The sequence below is a fragment of the Heloderma suspectum genome, chromosome 1 (genome assembly GCF_057233095.1).
Source record: "Heloderma suspectum isolate Gila_16-S chromosome 1, 16-S_ref, whole genome shotgun sequence".
Classification (NCBI taxonomy): Eukaryota; Metazoa; Chordata; class Lepidosauria; order Squamata; family Helodermatidae; genus Heloderma; species Heloderma suspectum.
Window position 1 is genome coordinate 372,332,302 of NC_139458.1, and position 16,023 is coordinate 372,348,324.

Sequence of the window (16,023 nt, forward strand, 5' to 3'; positions counted from 1 at the left end):
GAAAGCAAAGTGCTGAAACTCAGGATGCTGAGTTTCAGGGGGGTGATGGGGGTCACCTTATACTTGCATTCTTTATGCAGCCATCAATCTTCTTTGGGAGGTGGCGGCAAGGTGATTTGCAGGACTTGAAGTTAAAACTTCCCAGTTTGTTTTTGCAAATCCCAAGTTCGAAACAAGACATGATGAGATACAGGGCAGCCAAATTCTTGCTTTGTCAGGGGCGACAAATTACCCAGGTCAGCTTTTTTCCACTGGGGTCTCAAACAGGAAAACAGTCTTAATTTGCAATTGTAACATCACTGACACCATCAGCCAGCCGGCTACACAAATCTCACTGTTTTTGAAGACAGCTACTCCAATATCTTCTTTTCTTCTCAATCAAGTTGGGTCTCCCATCTTACACAGTTTATTGCAGCTTGCAGGAGCATGGTAGTAGCATTTTCTCGATCTCTTCAGCACACACGCTCAGGCAGTCCAACACTGGACACTCAATTCAGTCAGATTTCTTTATTAGAGGGAATCCCACGGCAAAAGCTTAATGGTTACACTCTTCAAAAGTCATATAGCTAATGGTCAGTAGCTACAGGCTGTATGCAATTCTAGAACTGCTCACAGCTAAACACAGTTACCTTGACAGAGATCTTCAATATGGTCTCTCTGCTTCATTCTGCCTTGGGACCATCCTCTGGTGTGCTTCCCGCTCTAAGAGGAGCATAGCCTGTGCCCCGGGGGAACTGATTTTTCACCTTTATTCCATTCTCTGTCTTCATCTTCAGGGTGTTCAGTTTCAGTTTCCACCTCTTAGGGATTTCATCCCAATCAGGCAAAGTGATGATGCCACGCTGTAGGCAATTCTTCTGACCTCCATGTATCAGCCTAACGGCTACTTCTTCAGCTTCACGCCCCCATGCCTCATTAGAGGCCAGGCTGTCCTGCAACGTTTCTCTAATTAACATCCTCAGATCTCACTCTTTATCTAGCTCATCCTTGAGCTGTTCTGCTGTTTCCTCTCTCCGTTCCAACTCCTTCTGCCCGACAGCTCTTAAAGCTGTCAGCAATAACCATGCTAGAGGTCCTGCACGCTGCTTCTCTTTAGCTGACCACTCCAGCTGCAGAGATTCTAATGCAGTTTCCAGGCCCACTGGTGTGCAGTCCTTTTTGACCTCTGGCCATGCAATCGGGCCCTTCAGGACTACCAATTGCTTTGCGGCTGGACCCCGCAGACCCTCCTATGGCCAGCCTGGGAGTCGGTTTAACACACCAACCCCCCGATCCTCCTTCCCTTTGAATCTGAACATAGCAGTATTTTTGGCACCCTGCTCACTGCACCAAATGTGTTGCCCCAGCTGTAGGCTCTGAACTCGTAATTTAGAGGTGCCAAGATAGTGATACATCAGATTCAAAGGTTTACTTACAAGGAGTACTTTATTGGGTAACTTACAGCACACAGGCATACCCAATGGTTGGATCAGACAGCTTCTCTGAACCCCGAGTCATTGGGTCAAATGGGTTTTATACAATAAAACAAATAAAATAAAAGCAATGAGGCAGCATGACACTAGTAAGCACCCCTAGCGTTCCTTCCCAGCATAGGCTAGAAGTGTTTGGTTCTCAAGCACAGCCACCTGTAGACAAACTTCACTTCCCAGGCAGAGTGCTTGATAAGGCTTTCTACTCATTAGTAAAGAATGCACTGAGAAGGCTGTTATTGGCCTTTTGACTCATCTGCACATGCTCAGAGGCTTACTAGCAAGGGAAGTGCACCAGTAATGAACTTAAGCAAACATGGATTTCTAGGCCTCTCTAACACTATAAATGACTTGGCTATGCTCCTGGGGCCAATACAATTTCTCCCACTGTTTTGGAGGCTCCTCCAACCCTCTGGAGCATATTTTCAGGGGCATAGGTGACTGCAGGGGAAGAGGAGAAATTGGTGAAGATTGCCTCCTCACCCATTCAGCCAGTGAAAAACTGGCTCAAAAGTCTCCCACTGACGGAAGGAGCCCTTCCGTTCACAGGAGACTTTTGCTGCACCCAACCCGATGAATCTCTTTCCCTTTTTTTTTTACTATGAATTCTGAACAAGTGGGAAAAATTCCAAATTGGATGGCAATCTAATAATGATAGAAAATGCTTTGAATATAATAATTGCCAATACACACATACTATACTGTTTTGTTATACGGCCTCATAGAAAAGTATTTATCAAATCCAACAACTACATAATCAACTACTGATTTATAATACAAGCTCTTTGTGACACAACAGTAGCTTTGTTAGTTGTTCTCCATACAACGTATGTATGGCAGACGTGGTCTGAATTTATTAATCCCTCATATACTATGCATGTGTATCTTATGATAAGTTATTTGCACTTTCTCCCATAGAATTATAGATCCTGTTTTGTAGCTGAAGAAGAATATCCAGGAGACTTAGATAAGCCATATGAAATCATGAACCACTCTGGCATCAATTCTGTCATTTGGCCTCAATACTATACTGGCATTTTCATGTTCCAGTTGTTAATATTGGACCCAAACTACAGGTTAGCTTTATGATATTAGAATTTGAACTATTGTGTATAATTGTAGTTACATGATTAGAACTTGTTTATACACTGTAATCATGTTGATCCTTAAATGTATGGTGATGGCAGGTCAATAGGAAAGAAAATTCAATGGCAGCTAGCTCAAAAATTCCCTTGGCTTAGGGAGGAATCCTACTGGGATAGGGGGCCACCTCCGAATTCAGAGGCAACTGCCTATCCAATGCAAGGCAGAAGAAGCGTGGAGGGGATCGTCCCCTCTGCGCTTCAGCTGTCCTGCATTTGCAGCTAGACAGGCGATTTCGGCTGTCTAGCTGCAGGAAGTCAGAGCATGGGAACCGGTGGCTGGACAACACGTTGGATGTGTTGTACTAGATTTCCTACTTCCCCGCCTTGGCATACCCTGTTTTCACTGCTCCACATTCCTTGGAATACCCTGTTTTCACCGCTCCACATGGGGCTGTTCCATGCTGCCTACGAGGCAGTGCGGGAGGGAGTGAAGGTGAGTTCTCAGGGAACTAACCTATCCTATGGCCATCTAGCCGCTGACTAGCAGCCATAGGATTGCGCCCTTAATTACTTAGGAGCACAAAAACATAAGTGTTACCATGCAGTAAGGAACACAAAATTTAGAATCTTGCCCATGATGGGTTACAGTAGGTCCATCCTCAGAATGGCCCTGTCCCATCCCCTCTAAACACTTCCTGTATCCAAAAGGGAAGGAAAAAAAAGAAGTCTGGCAATGTACAAGTACAGGTTTTTTTTTAACATTTTCACTTTCAGAGTTTTCCTAGACAGGGTATGAAAATGCTGTATGTCCACGGCAAAGACCGTATTCATTTGATTTCATCTGTGTACACATACTCGCAATTACAGGTTCTTCTTTGTGGTTTCTGTGCATCACACATATGGGGCTCTGTGCCTGCAATGAGCCTCTTTCAGGAAACTTCTAAAGCTAAGGAACGTTTTGGGGGGAACCCTCCCCCACTGTCTACTGTGCATAGCCCAGCGGGTTCCCACCCGTTCCCTCAGTTCTCTTTTAACTGCCTAGTCGGTTGTCTCTTCAGGATCTTCATCTTCATCCATCATTAGAACTTTTTAGTGCTTTGCACTATTACTGAGGATTTATTTCTTCTTCTCTTTTTATAGTTATTTTCTTCTCTCTCTCATTGTGTGTGTGTGTGTGTGTGTGCGTGCACATGTGTGTGTGTATTTATATATATTAGTTTCATCGAATCTTTTTCCATCATGTGTGATGAGCCACAGCTGCAGCCTTTACAGCATATGGTCTCAAAGGCTCCCTTTCGGAAATGTGTGAAATACTGGAGTAAGTTGCCTCCAACTGATCCTTATTCCTTCTGTCTTTTTTGCTTGGGAGAGGCACATTTACCTGAGACTTGCTCGTTTTGCCAATCGTTTACCAAGCAGGCAAGGAAAAATAGGTTGGATAGCCTGAAAGCAGAGCTTTAGAGAAGAGCCTTGCTAGTGGTAGATCCTAAAAAACCGAACGACTTTAGTGTAAAAAAGAAGACAGCAGCCGCTATGTCTTCTTCAAAACCCTCCTCTCCACAGTCCTCGGCCCCTGTTGCTGACCGAGTAGACCTGCCAATTCCTGGGCACTCACTAATGCTTTCATTAGTGAAGAAGCTCTCAAAAAAGGCAAAGAATCCAAAGTCTGGACCAGAGGCCATGAAAAAGAAAAAGAAAGAGGAGTGTTGATAAACCTTCAAAGACCAACGTTCCAACACCACCTCCATTAATGGACTTGCCGATATGAGCACTCCCATCAGTACCGAGCGCCCCTGTGATTGAGCAAATGTCTACGGCTTTGGAGGGAAAGATTTTGGAATTATCTCCACCTCCACCAGTACCTCGAGATCAAGTGATCTCTCCACTTCAAGAGCATCAGCCTTCTTCTGTTGTCCAGAAGCATCATCCCGCACATCGAGGGAGTTCTCCTTCTTGAGTTTGACAATATCAATTCCATTCTCCTGAGCCCATCAGATCTCTCAATATAGACCGTTGATACGGGCACCAATACAGAGAAAGATCCAGATCTCCACCCAGGGACTGGGATAGATGCTCTGAATGGTCTTCCCCACCTCTGAGGCATTATATTTTTGGTGACTGGCACTATTCTCGGGATCAAGAGTGTTATTATGATCATACCAGATATCTGGCAAACTCTCTGTCTGCTCCTGTGCACAGACCATCTTCACCTCATAATTCAACTGATTACTCGTCCAATTCATTTTCTTATTCTTCCATCCCTTCTTCTGCCTCCTTTCCAGATGATGTTGCTGGGAACCAAGAGGGAGCACCACCCTCTGAGGACATGTTCCATTTTTCTGAGAAAGTCAGTAGAATGGCTCAGTCTCTAGGAATCAGTGTTCAACAACTGGAGCAACACATCCAAGATCTGGTTTTTGATGCTGTTGGTACTGAATCATCAAAACCAGTGGTAGTTCCTTTTCTTCCAACCTTCCTCCAAATGGTACAGCAGTTGTGGAAGACCCCATCCTTGATGGCTCCTACATCCAAAAGGCTTGAGTGCTTGTGCTGAGTCTAGGAGAAAGATGCTTTTCTATACTCACATCCACATCCTAACTCCATTATTGTTGAGTCGGCACAGGGGCGATCGCAAAAGATCCATGCATCGTCTGTGGATAAAGAGGGTAGGAGATTGGATCTACTTGGTTGGTGTCTGTACTCTTCAGCTGCTCTTGGCCTCCGTGTAGCTAACTATCAGATCATGATGGCCATACCAGCTGTTTCTCTGGGAGAAAATGAACTCTCTTTGTGCATACCTCCCAGATGACCAGAGGGATCTTGCCAGAGTTTCTCATGCAAAAGCTGTCAAACTTTCAATACAGCAGATTAACAGTTCCCACCTCGCAGCTGACAGCAGTGCAAAATCCATGGTGGGAGTGATCACGCTCAGGAGACATGCGTGGTTGCAATCTGTGGGCATGACACCACAGGCTCAATCCAGGATTGAGGTCCTGCCATTCGATGGAGAAGGTCTGTTCAATGCCAAGACAGATGAACAGATGGACTCAGTCCAAAAGGTGAAAACAACTGCCAGAAAGATGGGTCTGAGGCCTCAACCACAGCAACAACACTACAGGCCTCACACGTGGTTTCGTAAACAACCATAACCCACCAAACAGTAATCCGAACATTACTCTTGGTATCAGCCATCCCAGCAACAGAAGAAGCAAACGCCTTCCTCTAAATACTGCCAGGGCGGCAGACGAAATGACTCTTCATCCAAATATCAGCTTTGACTTTCTGATACTCACCGTGTACAGTCTCCCCAATCAGCCCTTTTTTGGCACCATCCTGGTTTGATTCCTTTCAGCCTGGAACACAATAACAACAGACAATTCAATGTTAAATATAATCAGTCAGGGCTACAAAATAGAGTTCAATACCCTTTCCCCATGGAGTAAATGGAGTAGCCTTCATAATTAATAATAAAGTGGCTAAAGCAGTGCTTTTTTACAATCCAAAAAATGACAGAATGATCTCAATTCGAATTCAGGGTAAGCCATTTAACATCAGAGTGATCCAAATATACGCCCCAACCACAGATGCTGAAGAAGCAGAAGTAGATCAGTTCTATGAGGATCTGCAGCACCTACTGGATAATACGCCAAAAAAAGGTGTTATTTTCATTACAGGAGACTGGAATGCTAAGGTGGGTAGTCAAACGACACCTGGAATTACAGGCAAGCATGGTCTGGGAGAGCAAAATGAAGCAGGACATAGGCTGATAGAAGTTTGCCAAGACAACTCACTGTGCATAACAAACACTCTCTTCCAACAACCTAAGAGACTTTATACATGGACTTCACCAGACGGTCAACACCGAAATCAGATTGACTACATCCTTTGTAGCCAAAGGTGGCGGACATCTATGCAGTTGGTAAAAACAAGACCTGGAGCTGATTGTAGTTCAGATCACCAACTTCTTATTGCACAATTTAGAATCAGACTAAAGAGAATAGGGAAGACCCACAGATCAGTTAGATATTAGCTCACTAATATTCCTCATGAATATGCAGTGGAGGTGAAGAATAGTTTTAAGGGACTAGATTTAGTAGATAGGGTCCCAGCAGAACTATGGACAGAAGTTCGCAACATTGTTCAGGAGGAGGCAACAAAAAAGTCCCAAAGAAAAAGAAAACCAAGAAGGCAAGATGGCTGTCTGCTGAGACACTGGAAGCAGCCCAAGAAAGAAGGAAAGCAAAAGGCAACAGTGATAGGGGGAGATATGCCCAATTAAATGCAAAATTCCAGAGGTTAGCCAGAAGAGATAAGGAATTATTTTTAAACAAACGCGGAAGCGGAAGAAGATAATAGAATAGGAAGGACAAGAGACCTCTTCCAGAAAATTAGAAACATCGGCGGTAAATTCCAGGCAAAAATGGGTATGATCAAAAACAAAGATGGCAGGGACCTAACAGAAGCAGAAGAGATCAAGAAAAGGTGGCAAGAATATACGGAAGATCTGTATAGGAAGGATAATAATATCGGGGATAGATTTGACAGTGTGGTCAGTGAGCTAGAGCCAGACATCCTGAAGAGTGAGGTTGAATGGGCCTTAAGAAGCATTGCTAATAACAAGGCAGCAGGAGATGCCGGTATCCCAGCTGAACTGTTTAAAATCTTGCAAGATGATGCTGTCAAGGTGATGCATGCCATATGCCAGCAAATTTGGAAAACACAAGAATGGCCAACAGATTGGAAAAAATCAACTTATATCCCCATGCCAAAAAAGGGAAGCACCAAAGAATGTTCAAACTATCGAAAAGTGGCACTTATTTCACATGCCAGTAAGGTAATGCACAAGATCTTGCAAGGTAGACTCCAGCAATTCATGGAACGAGAATTGCCAGATGTACAAGCTGGGTTTAGAAAAGGCAGAGGAACTAGAGACCAAATAGCCAATATTGGCTGGATAATGGAGAAAGCCAGGGAGTTTCAGAAAAACATCTATTTCTGTTTTATTGACTATTCTAAAGCCTTTGACTGTGTGGATCATAACAAATTGTGGCAAGTTCTTGGTGGTATGGGGATACCAAGTCATCTTGTCTGCATCCTGAGGAATCTGTATAACGACCAAGTAGGAATGGTAAGAACAGACCATGGAACAACGGACTGGTTTAAGATTGGGAAAGGAGTACGGTAGGGCTGTATACTCTCACCCTACCTATTCACCCTGTATGCTGACGTGCTGAGCTTGATGAAGCCAAGGCTGGAGTTAAAATCGCTGGAAGAAACATTAACAATCTCCGATATGCAGATGATACCACTTTGATGGCTGAAAGTGAGGAGGAGCTGAGGAACCTCATAACGAAGGTGAAAGAAGAAAGTGCAAAAGCTGGGGTGCAGTTAAACCTCAAAAAAACCAAGATTATGGCAACCAGCTTGATTGAGAACTGGCGAATAGAGGGAGAAAACGTGGAGGCAGTGACAGACTTTGTCTTTCTAGGTGCAAAGATTCCTGCAGACGCTGACTGCAGCCAGGAAATCAGAAGACGTTTACTTCTTGAGAGGAGAGCAATGACAAATCTTGATAAAATAGTGAAGAGCAGAGACATCACACTGACAACAAAGGTCCGCATAGTTCAAGCAATGGTATTCCCCGTAGTAACCTATGGCTGCGAGAGCTGGACCATAAGGAAGGCTGAGCGAAGGAAGATAGATGCTTTTGAACTGTGGTGCTGGAGAAAAATTCTGAGTGCGCCTTGGACTGCAAGAAGATCAAACCAGTCCATCCTCCAGGAAATCAAGCCAGACTGCTCACTTGAGGGAATGATATGAAAGGCAAAACTGGAGTCCTTTGGCCACATAATGAGTAGACAGAACACCCTGGAGAAGATGCTGATGCTAGGGAATGTGGAAGGCAAAAGGAAGAGGGGCCGACCAAGAGCAAGATGGATGGATGAAATTCTGGAGGTGATGGATTCGACCTTGGGGGAGCTGGGGTGGCGACGGCCAACAGGAAGCTCTGGCGTGGGCTGGTCCATGAAGTCACGAAGAGTCGGAAGCGACTGACCGAATAAACAACAACAACACTTTCCCCATTGGGTACTGTTTGAGTGACACCCCCATCAGAGGCCATTTTCTGGAAATGACGATCCTGCTCCAGAAAGGAGCAATTCCAAGAATTCTCCCATATTAACCAGAGAACGGCTTTTCCCCCCAGTATTTCACACTACCGAAACGGGATGGAGGATTCCACCTAGGGATGTACGAAAGTCACTTACCTTTTCGCGGATTATGTTGATGGTGGGGGAGAGGCGGAATCCCTGGAATCCTCGCCGGCCGGCTCTGCTCCGCAGGGATTCTGCTGAGCCGCCAGCCGGCTCCGCCAGCAGCTGGACATCCGGCCGCTGGCTAGCAGGGACGCAAATGGCAGCGGCCGTCGCTGCCGCCGTTTGCGTCCCTGCAGTCAGCCGTGATGGGCTACTTAAATCTTTACGTAGCCTATCACGTCTGACTTTAAAAAAACAACAACAACGCGCCTACGCAAATGGCGGCAATCACAGCCGCTGCCATTTGCGTTCCTTATTTTGGCACGTCTTAGTCTACGTCAAGATTTACGTAGACTAAGATGGCGAAAATAAGGGGAACGCAAATAGCGTAGCGGATGCTACGCTATTTGCGTTCCCCTTATTTTCACCGTCTTAGTCTACGTAAATCTTGACGTAGACTAAGATGTGCCAAAATAAGGAACGCAAATGGCAGCGGCCATAGCTGCCGCCATTTGCGTACGCGTGGTTTTGTGGGGTTTTTGAGTCAGACGTGATAGGCTACGTAAACATTTACGTAGCCTATCACGTGGTTTTTTTAAAACCTAGCCGTGATAGGCTACGTAAATCTTTATGTAGCCTATCACGCCTTTTTTTTTTTTAACGGGAAATGGCGGTGGCGGCAGCCGGTTGGAAGACCGGCCGCCGCCGCCACCAAAGCCGCCACCTCCCGGAAGATCTGCCCCAGGTAAGTCTTGTCCCAGGGGGGTGGCAGGCTGTCCCGCCACCGATTTTGGGGGGCCGAATGCACTGGCATTCAGCCTCCCCGAGATCCGTGGCAGAATTCTCTGACATCCCTAATTCCACCCAGTCCTAGATTCAAGGAATTTAAACAGGTTCATTACCCCCAGGAAGTTCAGAATGACCATGCTGGCATCGATTCTTCCTCTCTTCCAGAAAGGTGTTTGGTTTGCAGCCATAGACCTGAAGGACACAGATTTCCAGATAGCAATTGCAGAGGCTCACCAGAAGTACTTGAGGTTCGTCATTGGTACTGACGTGTTCCAATTTGGGGTCCTGCCCTTTTGGCTATCAACCATCCCAAGACTCTTCACAAAGTGCATGGCGGTTGTGTGTGCATACCTTTGACTTCAGGACATCAAAGTCTACCCTTACCTGGACTAATGGCTTCTCGTCTTGGATTCCAAAGACTCCCTGTGTTGTGCCATTGAGATTGTTCTGAACTTTCTGGGGGCATTAGGCTTGTATGTGAACAAAGAAAAGTCAACTTTAAGGCCAACTTAAAAACTCCACTTTGTAGGGGCGCTACTGGATTCGACAGTTGCACACACTTACCTCTCTCTACAGTGGTGGGAATAATTAATCATCCTAGCAAAGACCCTCTACTCTTGGTGTCTAGTCACCGGTCATAAGATTCAAATGCTCCTAGGACATATGGCAGCGATGGTCAACAGTTGTACATTGGGCAAAGCTTCAGATGTGACCATTACAAAACTGGCTGGTCTGGAACTTAGATTCCACCACCAATGTTCAACACTGTCACTTAAAGATTCCAGACAAGATCACCGAGTCCCTTCTGTGGTGGATGCAGCCACACAACCTGTGTCAAGGCGCTCCTTTTGTCCAATCGTCCCCTACTCAAATATTAACAACAGATGTTTCCCTCTTGGGATGGGGGGGGCACACTGTGGTCCTCTTCGAATCGAAGGAGTTTGGTCCGGAGCGGAGAAACAGCATCACATCAATTTCCTGGAATTCCTCGCGGTCTGGAAAGCGATGTGTGCCTTCAAGACTTACCTGGGGGGAAGGCATGTACAGAACCTTACCGATAATATGGCTGTGCTTTGGCACATCAAGAAACAAGGGGGCACACATTCTTCCAAGCTCATGAATCTCACGATGGACATATTCGATTGGGCAATTCAGCAGAATATCTTTTTGAGCGCTCTTCACATTGCAGGGGAAAATGTCTTGGCAGACACTCTGAGCTGGTCATATCGATCTTCTAAAGAGTGGCAGATGTCCCCGGCCATCCTACATCACCTATTCTGGAGTTGGGTTCATCCAACAGCAGACTTATTTGCAACTCCATCAAATGCGATTTGCAGGAGATTCTGCACAAGAGTGGGGATCAGCTGATTGTAATTGCGTAATGCTTTCCAACTGTGGTGGCAAGGAGAGCTGTTCTACCTCTTCTCTCTCGAATTTGCACAAGAGCAGGGATCAGCTGATTGTCATGGGGTGATGCATTCCAACTCTGGTGGCAAGGAGAGCTGTTCTACTTCTTCCCTCCATTTCATCCATAAGAGGTTATTTAGTAGCCCTCTCATCTTATAGAGGGCAAGTACAATGTTTTTCCCTGTTTACACACCTCACTACTTGTCAGTTTTTGTGTGGGTTAAAGAATTTAGCACCTCCAGTGAGAACTCTGGTGCCTTGGTAGAGTCTCTCTGTTGTCTTGCATGCTTTACTTTCAAAGTCCTTCGAGCCTATGGTCACGGCAGATGTCTGTCTGTTGTCGTGGAAAGTTGCCTTGTTGGTTGCTATTACTTCCTGCAGATGTGTTAGCGAAATGTGTGATTTAAGAGCTGATCATCCCTATATGATTTCCCACAGGGACAAAGTGGACCTGAGACCAGATGCTGACTTTTTACCAAAGGTGGTCTCCAATTTCCATGTCAACCAATCTATTTCACTGCTGACTTTTTTCCCCAGAGCCATCTTCTGAACTGGAGAGGAAGCTGCATGCTTTGGGTGTGAGGCTTTTTAGAAGTTGAGAACAGTATCTTTCTGTACAATACAACTTTTCATTTGCTATGGGGGCCCTAAGAAGGGTCTTCCTGTATTGTCTCAAAGGCTAGCTTCATGGACTGTACAAACAATCTGTTTAGCCTATATGCTGTCTGGCCTGAAGCACCTATCTCACATGCAGGTGCATTTGACACGAGAGGTTGCCACATCTACACCCTTTGGCAAAGGTGTTCCATTGTCAAGCTTATGCAAAGCAGCGACCTGGTCAAAACTCTTGATGTTTATAAAGGACTACAAACTGGATGTCAAAGCATGTTCAGACTGTGCCTTTGGGCGAGCCATGCTATCATCGATCTTATAGTGTGACACCTACCCACCTCCAGTAGGTGAGCTTGATAATAGCTCATACGTGTGAAGCACAGAGACCATGAAGAAGAAAGGCAGGTTCCTTACCTGTTACTGCAGTTCCTTGAGTGGTCATCTGTGCATTCACACAACCCATCCACTGTCATCACTTCAGTGTCGATGTCAGTTCTGATGTGGGTACAGAGTGAGGTGTGTTTTTTCCCTTGGATCTGAGGCCACACTAGGCGATCTCAAGGAACTGAGGGAATGGACAGGAACCCACTGGAATATGTGCAGTAGATAGTGGGGGAGGGTTTCCGCCAAAACATTTTTCAGCTTTAGACGTTTCCCGAAAGAGGCCCAGCGCAAGCGCAGATGACCACTTGAAGAATTAAGGTTACAGGTAAGCAGCCTGCCTTTCTCACCATGTGTACACATCGCAAAAAGGGCACAGGTGTAAACTTTACATCTGACGATCTTGGCAGGAAGGACTGTCTACATGCCTTTCTCTTTATACATAAATAGGGAACACATCTCATCTCTTTATTTGTATGCCGCTTTTCCACAAAATTGGGCCCAAAGCAGCTCACAACATAACAAATGAACAGATGAGAATTGACAAGCATATCAAAACAGCAGTAAATATAACAGCATTTTAAAAATACAACACAATTACAAATAGCCAAAATGTTGGCAGATAAATACGTAACAGAAATATCAATACATACAATATCGAACTAAACAGTACAAATAAACTAACCAAATCCAATAACTAAGCACTAAATAGGAGAGAGAATAAAGCATTACACAGAAATATAAGAAACACTTCCTACAAGGATAAATATATCTCCATTCCAGATGGGTTCTCCAGTTAGCCTACAGACATGGGTTGGCAGCCAGACCTCTTACTTGTGGCAGCCTTCCTTCCAGCTCTCACCCAGGCTCCTCTCACAATCCCTTCTTCCATCTCTCACTTGGGGAGGTAAAACTTCCTTCAAGCTCCACATACACTCAAGAGTTTTAACAATCTCTCTCCATGAGGTACCCCTTCCAGCGCTCATCTTCAAGTAGCAGGCTTTGTCAGGCTCCAGCAATGGGTGGGGTAAGGGAGATGTAAATATTCAACTCTTTGATGTTAGCTTCTCTCCACCAAACACCCCTTCCAGCACTGGTCTTCAGGCAGCAGGCCATAAACATCACCATAAACTATGCTTTAAAAGTGTTTTATGGGATGCATACATATGCTACATTGTTGCTTTACAACTCTATCCTCCCAAAAGGTTTCCAAAAGAACCAGAATAACCTGCCAGAATAAGTGAACAGAAAGCTGGCAACACTGAGCATTTTACTAGCAAAACTGTATAAGGAGTACTTTTTGGTAAAATTATTATAAGCATACAGAAAAGGTGAGGATAGCCAGACCAGATTCTAAGATGCAAATCAGAACTAACAAATGAAGAGCACTCAGTAGCACCGTCTCTGGAAAGATACAAATTATGTCACTATTCTTTTCACAGCATTGGTACTGTAATGAACATGCCACAATTTTCTGAAGCAGTGATGGTCTGAAACTTGGCTCTTTCAGGGTTTCCTACCTCCATTATGAGATGACTATTTTTTAATTATGAAATAATCAGCAGTCTCTCTTGTTTCTATTCCAGCTTCTGTGAGTATAAAGTATACTTTGCAGTCCGTACATATGGCATCATTAAAAGGTAATTCTTATTAACTGTGACTTATTGATGTGATGATTAGTATTAGTAGGCTTCCTGCTTTAAAATCCAAAAATGTTTTTAAAAATCCTCTGTAGGGTAGGGTAACTCCAATAATCTTGGCAAAAATAGGTAAAAAGGAATAACTGTCCTCCTCCTGCCACATTATGGGCAGTCCCAGACCTTTTCCTAGCTCTATATATACTCTCCTGCTATAAAGTTAAAATCAGCTGAACAACAATGCCCTGACATTTAGGAGAGGATATTGACCTTAAAAACCTAAGAGCTTCAGCTTTCCCCTTGAAACTATTGAACACTGTTAACATTAAGGTATATAATTTTCCTCGATATGTAAAATTTGACTCAAAAAGATCAGGTGGTCATTTGCTACTGGCCTGTCATGAAAATCTACTGTCACAGAATGCACGCAGGCAATCACTTGTTTAAACACGCCTCTGCATCATATCTTCCCTCCAATTGAAAAGCCTAGCATGTTTGGGAAAGCTTCCTACATGTTAAGAGACATTGCTATAGCAATGCTGTCAAAAAGTGATCCCTTCTGTATATTCTGACGTGGCACAGTCTCACATGAGAACTATTCACCATAACCCATAATTAAAGTTCTAAGAAGCAGGTATTTAATTATGACATACTTTAAACTGTAATAAATATATTGCTTACTTTACAAAGCACACAAAAGGAAATAAATTACATTCCTTAATATTCCAGAAGGTTACAGCCCCACCCACACCCCCAATCTTGTGGCAACGTAAAGACTAAGATTTATTGTGGTGTAAGCTTTAGTGGAGTAGAGCTCATTATACGTAGCTGGCAAGTGTATATATCTTCAGGATATGGGGGGCAGGATATGGTGAACAGTGGAATCAAAAGGCTACGAAATGCAAGAGAATTACATTTTTATGCAACTCTCAAAGTACAATAGTTACAGTGATAATTTCCAACGGCAGTAAATAACAATAATGTAATTTTCCTACGTTAGCTATACTACTTTAATACTGACATTAGGAGAAAATACTTCGATTTTTATTCTGGCTGTTTAGGACTCAGCTGAGGCCAAGGTTATCTCTCCCATCAGAGCTATTCACTCAGTCTTCCTAGTTTTGTGATGCTAATTTATCAAAACATTGCTGTTGTGAATGGTCACCTTAGTTATGTTGTACACATTTGTGCTTCCCATAGAGATGTCAGACTTTACTTACTGCATTTTGTGGTGTGTGTTTTTTACTCCACTGTTTATAATGTTTCCACTCTGTGTATGCATCTGCCACCTGAGGTTACATTTCATGAATTATGCATCTGATTAAGTGAGCTTTCTCGCCCACAAAAGTTATCCAGAAAGAAGTCCTACAATTCCCAGCATGCTGTCTGAGGAATGCTGGGAGATGTAGGACTTTTTTGTGTAAACATGCATACAATTGTGCCCTTAGTCTTTAAGGGTACTGCAACTCCTTATTTTCTTCACTAAGTTGTTCCACATTTGACTAGGAATGTTTTCCACAGATGTATGAAAAACTTGGAATTCTCACTGATTTTAGCTTCCAGTCCACCTGGATTTCCCCATTCTCTAGTTGACATTTCCAATTTAACAGAATCCAAAAGAAGTTTATTTCTGTCAATCTCTATTTTCCAACTTTATCTTACCAGCGTTACTTTTGAAACTTTTGAAAAGCAAATAGCCAATGTTTCAAGGAAGCCTGATGCAGTAGTCATGGGGGACTTCAATTTCCCCGATATTTGTTGGGAGACAAATTCTGCAAAACATGGCCTCTCCAAGAAATTCCTGACTTGTGTGGCGGATAACTTCCTCCTACAGAAAGTAGAGGAAGGAACTAGAGGATCGGCTATCCTTGACTTCATCCTAACCAACAGAGATGACTTAGTGGATAAAGTAGCAGTTACAGGAACTCTGGGGGAAAGCGACCATGTTGTACTTTAGTTCTTGGTTCTAAGGGAAGCAAAAGCCGCGTGTAGTCAAACGCATACCCTGGGTTTTAGGAAAGCTGACTTTAATAAACTCAGAACAATGATCAGTAAGGTCCCATAGCCAGTGACTCTAATGAGAAAAGGAGTCCAAGATGGGTGGGAGCTTTTAAAAAAGGAAATTTCAAGGCACAATTATAAACAATTCCAACAAGAAGGAAAGGTGGAAGACAACAGAAGAAGCCAATGTGGTTTCGCAAAAAGCTTAGAGATGACCTGAAAACAAAAAAGGACACATATAGGAAGTGGAAAGAAGGCCAAGTTACAAAGGAAGAGTACAGGCAGGTAGCGCAGAATTGCAGGGATGGTGTCAGGAAGGCTAAAGCTGAGAACGAGCTGAGGTTAGGGAGGGATGCTAAAAGCAACAAAAAAGCTTTCTTCAGATATG

General features: G+C 44.1%; 1 protein-coding gene across 1 annotated transcript in view; it reads left to right on the forward strand.

Annotated features, from left to right (window-relative positions):
* LOC146359856 (cation channel sperm-associated auxiliary subunit epsilon-like) overlaps positions 1-16,023 on the forward strand; it is a 201,478-nt gene that overhangs the window by 181,696 nt on the left and 3,759 nt on the right. Inside the window, exons 20-21 of the mRNA XM_084828250.1 lie at positions 2,388-2,545; positions 13,584-13,637. Of these exons, the coding sequence (XP_084684376.1) occupies positions 2,388-2,545; positions 13,584-13,637 (212 nt within the window). The remainder of the gene's footprint in view (positions 1-2,387; positions 2,546-13,583; positions 13,638-16,023) is intronic.